General features: G+C 42.5%; 1 protein-coding gene across 1 annotated transcript; it reads left to right on the plus strand.

Moving 5' to 3' along the window:
• Positions 1–1,090: 1,090 nt before the first annotated feature.
• On the plus strand, positions 1,091–3,770 carry LOC121811927 (E3 ubiquitin/ISG15 ligase TRIM25-like). The gene is made up of 2 exons (XM_042212623.1): positions 1,091–1,189; positions 2,889–3,770. Exon 2 carries the CDS (start codon positions 2,922–2,924, stop codon positions 3,768–3,770), a length of 849 nt encoding a protein of 282 aa, XP_042068557.1. The 5' UTR covers positions 1,091–1,189; positions 2,889–2,921.
• Positions 3,771–10,905: the final 7,135 nt, after the last annotated feature.

Here is a 10,905-nt window from a genome sequence, read left to right on the forward strand (position 1 = left end):
AGACAAAAGCAGCCCTGGGAGATGAAGTCGTAGATAACCAGCTAGGTGATATCCTTTGTGGAGGATATAATTAAGTAAAAGATGGCCATTTAAATGTGAGACAACCAAACTGATTACTTTACTGTTTTGAAAAAGAGGACAGCTGTCATGGGGATGGAGCGGACTGAGGCACAGACTGAGAGATGGGATTTAAACAGTTCTTTATTTATCCACACCGGGTGCACTATATGCACGGGGGGAGGGGGGGGGACACCAGGGTCTGGAAAACACAAAGCCTTCACACTCGCTCCACTCCTCCTCCACATAATCACACTCAGTAGTCCATGGTCATGGTACGGAGTAGAAGCGGGAAACCAATTCACAGAAATGAGGGTTACTCCGAAGCGAGCATGAGAAACGACTGAATTCTGCAGAGTCGGGTATTACTAACTAAAGTTACTCAATATTCCAGCGACGAGTAGCTCAGCCCCCCTGCCTTAAGAAGAGCCAGCAAACAAATTCAGAATCACAGGTGATCAGCTGCAGGTGCATGGCCCAAGGGCGGGAGCTCAGCTCCACCCAGGCAGAGAGAGAGAGAGAGAGAGAAAAGACAAAGCAATAACAAAAACATTTGTAGCCACACTGGGCTGGCCGGGCAGGCACAGGCACCATGACAACAGCTGTAAGAATACGATTGATCTCTAAAATGGCACATTAGCAGGTTTCACCATATTTGGCCATTTATTCTGACCCTAAAGTAATAACAACAGGTGACTAACGCTGGTTAATAGTTTAATGTTACATGTTCTGTCATAAAACTGTAAGATGTTCTAGACACCTCTGATGGGCTCACCAATAAGACAGTTGCCCGCCCTCTCAGCCTGGCCATACAAAATAAAAATCAACCACTAATTTTGACAGGTTGCTGAATTAAGACATAAATATCCAACTACTCTGAATATGAGAAACAAAAGAAATCAGTTTAGTGTAAATTCAGGTTTGTAATGTTTATTTGTGTAATTTTGGTATTGAATCGGTTTAAATGCTGCATATGCAGTACCATACTTGTTGCTCATACACAACAGCGTTTAAAGTTCATGGGCCCAGTCTGGCAACTCCTGCGTCTCAAAGGAGGAGTCTCGAGGAATGTATTTGTCAGACACAGTCAGTCCCATCCGACCTGTGAAGAAAGCAGGACGCATGATTTCTGGTAAGTAAATACTTCTATGTAGTTGTTTATTTATTTCAAACAAGTTTAATCCACAGGTCCAATGCACAAATCTAACCTCTGTTTCAGAGACAAACAGACAGCAATACTTGATTAATAGCACTTATTAAGCATTTTTGTTTTTCTTTAAATATTTGTAATAATATATGATATTATTACATAATGGTAATATTAAAAGATGTAACCGGTCATAAATAAATCAATGTTTTGGACACTCAATGATTCTTGTGTCAATGCAACAAGTAGATGATCTATGATAGCTTCTTCTGCGTGCTCCCTTTGTCACAGGAGTGGCCACAACAGGTCGGTCCACATTTTTCATTTAACTGATTTTTACACTGGTGTCCTTCCTGACTTCCTGCTTATGTGGCAAATATGTAAAACACCACTTAGAAGAAACATTAAGGTTGAGACATTTATTTATTATACAAACTGAAAAAAATGGTCTCTTCTTTTCATGTGGACTGAAAATGATTGATTTTATTCCACCACAGGCCATCATGTGACAATGCAAAGCTTTTAATGTTTTAATTATGTTTTACTTGATAAATATTGGCATCAGAGACCCATGAAGAGCTACTACTTTTTTACTTTGAAATGTGTGTTGTTGTTTTGTTTTTAATTACAACAAGCAGTCCATCACTCATCACTTCACTCTGCTTTAATTTCTGCATGAAATCAAATATCTTGATGCATTCTCAATCATCCAGGAAAGTAAATCTCCAAAAGTTGATTCTGTTCATCTGGACGTAGCGTTTTGTGGGAGAAACGTTTCGTCACTCATCCAAGTGACTTCTTCAGTCTCAGCTGACTGCAGGTTTCCCCAATCTTATAAACAGTACATTTGCATAATGACTGAAACCAGCCCACTGAAGGAACAATGGGCTGGGAGGTCAGTTCCTTAATCATAATTATGCAAATTCTCATGACCATTGATCAACAACCACTGATCAGTGGCCATGAGTACCATTCACAGAGAGTTGGGGAGCTCATCACTAGCGATTGCTCAAGTGGTGATGTACCAAACCCAAATGGTATTTCCTGTTTTTTTAATATTCATGTGACCTCAGCCCCATAGAGAATGGAGCGGGTAGTATTCACACTAAGGAAAAAAAATATAAGAATAATATGAGAATTGTTCATTCTAAAATTGGTGCTGCGCTTTTACTGAGGTGCCCAACAAAACACCTGCAAAATATAAAGTGAATCAGGTAAAGAGTTTTTCTGGGTTTTCTCAATGACTGTCAGTGTTTTCACACTCTGGTTTGAATCAGTTAATGAGTTTAGCAGGAGCAACAAAAAATGAGCTGTTCTGTTTTTAATGTGTGAATAACAATGAGAGTTTATATTCATTTTACAGCTAGTAGCTGTAGTTTGTGTAGCTTACTCTGCATATCCCAGCATATGAAGCAGACCTGTGGGAAGGCAGTTTGTTCAAACTTGCAAAGTATGCTGTATGGTTTTGAGGGCTTTCTGGAGTAGAACCAGAACCTGCTGCAGAGATCATATGTCTTGTGTGGTCTGAGAATACTTTGGGATCCCTCAGTTGGATCCGAAAACCTGGAATAGCCTGATGTCACTGTGGACCAACTTTGAATAACCAGAAGATAGTGGGTGGATAATTAAGAGTGTGACGTATGCCTTTCTGGAATGACCTGATACATGCGTCTTCTTTTCACAGTGAAACTATTTGGCATTCACCTCATCACACAGAATGGCACAACAAGGAAGCAAGTCAGTAAAATTCCACTGTTCAGTCTGTCGGGATCTACTGAAGGATCCGGTGACTATTCCCTGTGGACACAACTACTGTATGAGCTGTATTAAAGGACAATGGAATAATGAGGATCCAAAAGGAGCCTACAGCTGTCCTCAGTGCACAAAGAGTTTCATATCGAGGCCTGAGCTGGAGAAAAACAGCATGTTAGCAGAGTTAGTAGAGGACTTGAAGATATCTGGACACCAAGCTGCTTCAGCTGATCTCTGCTATGCTGGACCTGAAGATGTTTCCTGTGATGTCTGCACTGAAGAGAAGCTGAAAGCAGTGAAGTCCTGTCTGGTATGTTTGGTTTCTTACTGTGAGCAACACCTCCAGCCTCACTATGACTCCTCTGCCTTTGACAAACACAAGCTGGTCAAACCATCGAACAGGCTGAAAGGGAACATCTGTTCAACTCATAATGAGGTGATGAAGATGTTCTGCATTACTGATCAGCAGTGTATCTGTTATGTCTGCTGCCTGGACAAACATAAACGCCATGTAACAGTTCCAGTTGAAGTTGAAAGGGCAGAAAAAGACAAAGACCTTAAGATGAATCTGCAGGAAGTCCAGAAGAAAATTCAGACCAGAATGGAGGAAGGTGAAGTGCTTGAGAAAGAGATGGAGGGGATCAAACTGTCTGCTGATAAAACAATTGAAGACAGTGATGCCATCATCGATGAGCTGTTGAGTTATATTAAAGAAAAAGGCTCAAATCTAAAGCAGCAGATCAAATCCCAGCAGGAAACTGAGAAAGAGTCGAGTCGAAGAGCTTCAGAAGAAGCTGGAGCAGGAGATCACTGAGCTGAGGAGGAAAGAAGAGGAGCTGAAGCAGCTTTCACGCACAGAGGACCACACCGAATTTCTACTAAGTTACTCCACAATGCCTATTCATGACTCATACAGATTCACCAAGCTTTAAAATGTGTCAGGTTAAGTACTTTGAGGATCTGCAAACAGACTGTTAGAAGCCAGAGAAAATCTCAAAGCATTTCTAGTGAGGAATGGAGGAAGATCACCCTGACAGTGAGATCAGTGGATGTTTTATTGCCACAAATGAACCTAAGACCAGAGATGACTTTTTAAAACATTCATGTCAACTGACTGGATCTCAGATACAGTCACAAAAATCTCTTCCTGTCTAATCAGAACAGAACCGTACAGACAGTGCTCCAAATCCAAATATTTCCTATATAAAAAAAGGGACAGGTTTTCCCACCACCAGCAGGCCCTGAGTAAGGAGAGTCTGATTGGACCTTGTTACTGGGAGGTGGAGATGAAAGGGAAAGGCCTTTCAGTTGCTGTGACGTACAAGAATAAAAATAAACTGGATCAAAGTGATTTTGGAAGTAACAATAAATCCTGGGCATTAGAGTGTTACGGTGACAGCTACAAATTCAGTCACAATAAAATCACAACTCCCCTCTCAGGCCCTCTGTCCTCCAAAATAGGAGTGTACGTGGATCCTAGAGCAGGTGTTCTTTCTTTCTACAGCGTCTCTGACACCATGGCCCTCCTCCACAGAGTCCAGACCACATTCACTAAGCCGCTCTATGCTGGACTGTGGATTTGGAAGAGTTTTTGGGCTGACAACACTGCTACATTTAATGAGATAAAGTAGACCGTTTTCATTGGTTTGTGAACCCATCTTGTTCTTTCCTTTACTCACTGATCAAATGCCATCATTTTAAGCCAGGTGTCACGGGGAAACATGAAATATTGATTAAAATCTGATAGATTTCTTTGTGCACAGGAACTAGAAATCAGTAGCATCAGTCATAATGAATGCCAGTGTTTGCACATGTATTATTAATCAAAATGTGAGATTAGTTTTGTACGGTTTATACTGTGAGGTTTTCTGTCGCACTGTATGAATCATTCATGAACTTTCTCAATCATTTTTTACTTCTTCCTTTCACTTTTTAAGCATTTTAAGAAAACTGTAATGATGCGTTCAGTACACCCAAAATAATATAAAATCAGTTGTACATTCTTAGAAAAAAATCATGTTTAACAATAATTATTGAATGTTAAAAAGGAATTTGTGGCAGTGCTTATACCACCTACGACAACTGAGGAAGTTCAGGGTCTCTCCAGTGATCCTCAGGATCTTTCTATACAGACGCTGTAGAGAGCATCCTCACACAGAACAGTCACATCCTGGTTTGGGAACAGCTGTGTCTAAGGACAAAAAAGCTCTTCAGAGAGTGATCTGTACAGCAGAACGCTGCTGCAGGGCTGCTCTCCCCTTCCTACCGGACATTTACACCAAAAGATGCAGGACCAGAGCAGCTCAGATACTAAAGGACCCTTTCCACCCCAGCAATAAACCGGTCCAGTTTCTACACCATCTGCAGAAGGTTCCCCACCATCTGGGCAAGAACAGAGAGGCTGAAGAGGAGCTTCTACCCTCAGTCAGGCCATCCATGTATTAAATCAGGACATGCCACATTTTATTGATTCGTTATTGTGTTTGTAACACTTGTGATGACCAAAGATATGACATGTGTCATGATCCTGGGTCTTATGACCCAGCGGTTTCAGTTTCTTGTGTTTTGTCCTTTTGTATTATGGTTTGAGTCCACCTTGTTACTTTAAAGTTTAGTCTGAATCACTAGGTTTTTATGTTTATTTCTTGGTTGTTAGATTTCCTGTGTCTTTGCTCCTGTGTCTCCCTCTGTGTATCTGTAGTCATATAGTTCTGAGTTCCTGTGCCTTGTTTCCCCTCGTGTTTTATTCCACGTTTCCCCAGCCCGTTATTAGTGATGTGCGGATCGATCCTGAAATATCGATTCCTCCGATACCAATCATTTATGTTCTAGAATCGATTCTCACATTAAAATATCGATATTTTAGTAATTTAGAGTAAATTTGTAGTTTATCATTAACAGGAACACAGTGGAAAGAAACTATAACATTCGGATTGTCTACATTCAAAGGAACTACTTCCTCTTCCGCCTTTCATAGTCATGTGCGAAATACGGCTGTATAAATGTCTCGCAGCCGCTTGGCGTGCGCACTCACAACAATGGCTGAGCGTAATTGGAGTCATGTGCGGACGTATTTTACCTCCACAAACAGCTGAGACGTGGTTTGCGATACATGTGGCAAAAAAGTGCTCCAAGAGTGAGGTGTTGTGGCCATACTTGCCAACCTTGAGACCTCAGAATTAGGGAGATATTCAAAAGGGCTGTTAGGGGGGGTGATAAATACATTTTGCAGTGTTTATTTATCGGATGAAATACGTTAAATGTCCCCGCTATTATTGGCCGGCCTGGAAACAGTGGGGGTGTCCAAATTCAGAGGCTGCTTCCACCTGAGGACCCGGCCTTTGCGGTCTAAAGAAAGCCGGGTAGTACGTCACAGGTGGAAAATCGGGAAAAATTTGGGAGAATGGTGACCCCGGGAGATTTTTGGGAGGGGCACTGAAATTTGGGATTCTGCCAGAAAAATCAGGAGGGTTGGCAAGTATGGTTGTGGCAACATCACTAACCTTGTCAAACACCTCAGAGTAAATCATATCACAGAATATGACGAGCGTATGTTGAGGCGAACTGAAGAGGAGGAGAGGGACAGGTGCTGCTAGGGCGAGACAGACGTCTCTCACGGAGTCCTTTAGTGCTGCAGGCAGGCAAGGTGTTCAAATAGCGCACAACTTCAGTTTTTTTTATTTCTATATGATGAACTCTGCATTATTAAGTGATAAGAACAAGTAATCTGATGTCCTGTAATCATTATGACGCTATAATTTGAGATACAATAAATAAAACAAGATTTGTACAAAGTATTGTTGATACCACCCTGAATATTACTTGGTATCGGATCGGAAAGGAAATCAGTGGTATTGCACATCACTACCCGTTATGTCTGCGCTCTGGCGACAAAGAACTGTGCGTGTGTGTACGTGTGTGAAGTGCATATATACAGTATCAGTCTAATAAACTTAAACCTACACCATCCTCCCTATTCTGGTATTCTAAACAGTACCCGAAAGTAGACTGCTTGGTCGAGTTAACCTCCTGAACTATCTACAACACATGGTGAAAACCTGAAATTAAGACAGAGAAGACTAGAGGTGAGACATGATCATTACTGATTACTGATGACAGATTTAGATATATTTTCATAAACCATTCATTTGCCACATCAATAAACAGCATGGCAGGGCAAAATATTTTTTCTAACATGGCAACCTTTAAAAAGTGAAAGGAGACAGAAAGACAGGTGAGAAAGAATAAAACTTAATTGACTTTTTGATGGCATTTTACACACAGTACAAATCAAATCAAATCACTTTTATTGTCACATCACATGTGCAGGTACATTGGTACAGCACATGTGAGTGAAATTCTTGTGTGCGAGCTTCACAAGCAACAGAGTTGTGCAAAATACAATAATGTAAACAAGCAAAATACAAGAATGGCTACATCTGAAACTAATAAATATATGTACAATATATAATAGTATATGCATTTCTGGATGTGTATACTAAATATTTTTCTGTGTGTGTGTGTGTGTGTGTGTGTGTGTGTGTGTGTGTGTGTACACATATTTTACAAATTAAATAGAGTAAACAATAAATAAAATATATAAAAATATACAGAGTTGAGACATGTGCAAAACAGTGGCATTACTGTACAGTATGGAGTGCATAATGTTGAAGTTCCAGTAGTGAAGCTGAGGTGTCTATGAAGTGTTCAGCAGTCTGATGGCCTGGTGGAAGAAGCTGTCTCTCAGTCTGCTGGTACGGGACCGGATGCTGCAGAACCTCCTTCCTGATGGAAGCAGTCTGAACAGTTTATGGCTGGGGTGACTGGAGTCCTTGATGATCCTCCCCGCTTTCCTCAGGCACCGCTTCCTGTAGATGTCTTGGAGGGAGGGAAGCTCACCTCCAATTATCCGTTCAGAGCACCGCACTACTCGCTGGAGAGCTTTGCAGTTGTAGGCGGTGCTGTTGCCGTACCAGGTGGTGATGCATCCAGTGAGGATGCTCTCAATGGCACAGTGATAGAAGGTCCTGAGGATGCGGGGGCTCATGCCGAATCTTTTCAGTCTCCTGAGAAAGAAGAGGCGCTGCTGCGCCTTCTTCACTGTTTTGTTTGTGTGTACTGACCACGTAAGATCCTCAGCCAGATGTACACCAAGGAACCGGAAGCTGCTCACTCTCTCCACAGCAGCGCCGTTGATGGTGATGGGGGTGTGTACTTCTCTGCACCTCCGGAAGTCCACTATCAACTCCTTTGTCTTTGCGACGTTGAGGGTGAGATGGTTGTCTTGACACCAGTGGGTCAGGGCGCTGACCTCCTCCCTGTAAGCCGTCTCATCACCGTTGGTGATAAGACCCACCACTGTAGTGTCGTCCGCAAACTTCACAATGATGTTGGAGTTGTTAGTGGCTGTGCAGTCGTAGGTGTAGAGTGAGTACAGGAGAGGGCTCAGTACACACCCCTGTGGAGCACCAGTGTTCAGTGTGATGGGGGATGAGGTGATGCTGCCCAGTCTGACCACTTGGCGTCTGTCAGACAGGAAGCTAAGGATCCAGCTGCAGAGGGAGCTGCTCAGTCCTAGATCCTGCAGTTTCCTGTCCAGCTTCGAGGGAACGATGGTATTGAATGCTGAGCTGTAATCTACAAACAGCATTCTCACATACGTGTCTCTCTTCTCCAGGTGTGACAGGGCAGTGTGTAGTGTCAGGGCTATGGCATCATCAGTGGACCTGTTGTGGCGGTATGCGAACTGTAGAGGGTCCAGTGAGTCGGGTAGTGCAGAGCAGATGAAGTCCCTGACCAGCTTCTCGAAGCATTTGCTTACGATGGGGGTCAGGGCTACAGGTCGCCAGTCGTTCAATGAGGAGATGGTGGAGGATTTGGGTACAGGGATGACGGTGGCCATTTTGAAGCAGGCTGGGACTACAGACAGAGAGAGGGAAAGGTTGAAGATGTGTGTGAACACTCCAGCCAGCTGAGCCGCGCATGACTTGAGGATGCAGCTGGGAATCCTGTAGCTTTGCGCGCGTTCACCTTCCTGAAGCTCTTCCGCACATCCTCCTACTAGTGCAGTATCTAGAAAATGTGAGAAAATACTGGCATCACTTACAGTACTTAGCTACTTCTGAAGAAATTATGATGGGACCCTAAAAAAATTACTATGTACAATAATGGATTTCTACACATTTTACATCAGATGAAAACATTTGTTGTAAGATCGGGCAAATGCCCGGTAGGCCCGATGGCCAGTCCAGCTATGATTATGTCAGAATCTCCCTCTGTTCCATGTTGCGTCGTCCCTCAGTGTTGTGTGCGTTTCCCCGTGGTTTCCTGTACCTCCTTGTGAGTTAGTTTTAGTTCTTCCCAGTGTAGTTTTGTATCGTCCTTTGCCTTTCTGTTAATAAAGCTGTGCTTTGTGTTTATCCACAAGTGTTGCGAGTCTTGCGTTTGGGTCCTCACCTGCCTGCACGCAGCCAACATGGTAGTCCAATTAACATGAACTTTATTTTATTACACTTTTTCACACCTTGAATACTTATATAATTCAGTATTGGAATATAATGCAGGATTTTTCTGTCACCACACAAAAACTGAATACAAATGTTTTGTACTTTTAAAGGATCTTTAAAAAGGTGATGTTGTGCCGTACTGATCAGCAGTGTGTCTGTTAAATCTGCTGCATGGGTATATGGGACCAGGCAGGCTTTTATCCGGTCGTTAAGTGATGACGTGACGAATCCTACTTCCAGGCCTAAAGTAGTCTGCGTTTAATATGGCTTTTGTGTTGTTAACATGTTTAATGTTTTGTATTTTCTTCTATTTAATCTCAAAAAGCTCCTAAAACAGTCAGTGATCACTGTTGACCTCCCTCGGCTTTTATTACCGCTAATCATTTATTTAAGCTCAGTTTTTAAAACCTTAGGATGTAACTACAGCCCAGCCCATGCAGCAGTATATGAATGACTAACCTCGTATTGTGGATGGATTATCTCAGTTGTTCTCCTGGCTGAAGTTTGGTCCTTTTACAGCATCCTGCCATGCGATTACATTTGTTCCTGACCACCGAGAACACTCACGTTAACTTTTATCGAGTGGAAAAAAGTTAGCTTGTTTATATTATGCTAACATAGCTGTGTCGCTAGCGGTCACGTAGCACATCATTATATACCAGCTAGCCCAACTTCAGTAACCCTACAAACGTCACTGCTGTTTAGTTTTCTGTCTTCATTTATGTTGGAAGTGATAACAGAGCTGTACGTTTTAATTTGTTTCCAAAACCCCGCAGTCAGGACATGCTATATTGTATTTAGATAGAAGCTAGCGAGCTAACTCCCTGCTAACTTCTAACTCCGTTAAATGTCATAAATTCCGTTTTCATGGATGCCTGGATGTTAAACTCAATTGTTACACCTGGTAGAGCAGAACGCTGATCATTTTATTAAAGATGAAAGACTTTAGACAGTTTTTCAACTCTCAGTAATGCCATAGTGATCGTTTGATATATGGACCTGCAGCGGAGTTTAGGACCCAGACACGGCTAGTGACGTCAGACTAATGACCGGATACCAGGGGTGCGCAACTCCAGGCCTCGAGGGCACTGCCATACCATGATCGGATATGGGTCGAATAGGGTAAAAAAAAAATCGTATTTCATGCGCTTTCACCTGCAGTGTGAACGTAGCCTTAGATGTGTCCTTGATCCAACACAGCTGATTAAATGGCTAAATTACCTCCTCAACATGTCTTGAAGTTCTCCAGAGGCCTGGTAATGAAACTAATCATTTGATTCAGGTGTCTGACCCAGGGTGATATATAAAACCTGCAGGACACTGGCCCTTGAGGCCTGGAGTTGCCAACCACTGTTCTATAGCGTCTCTGACATTATGGCTGTGTCCCAATTAAGAGACCGCACGTTTGAAGTACGCATTTTGAGTGCGATTACGTCACCACCA

The sequence above is a fragment of the Haplochromis burtoni genome, unplaced genomic scaffold (assembly GCF_018398535.1).
Source record: "Haplochromis burtoni strain Fernald_Lab_line unplaced genomic scaffold, NCSU_Asbu1 Contig_383, whole genome shotgun sequence".
Taxonomy (NCBI): Eukaryota; Metazoa; Chordata; class Actinopteri; order Cichliformes; family Cichlidae; genus Haplochromis; species Haplochromis burtoni.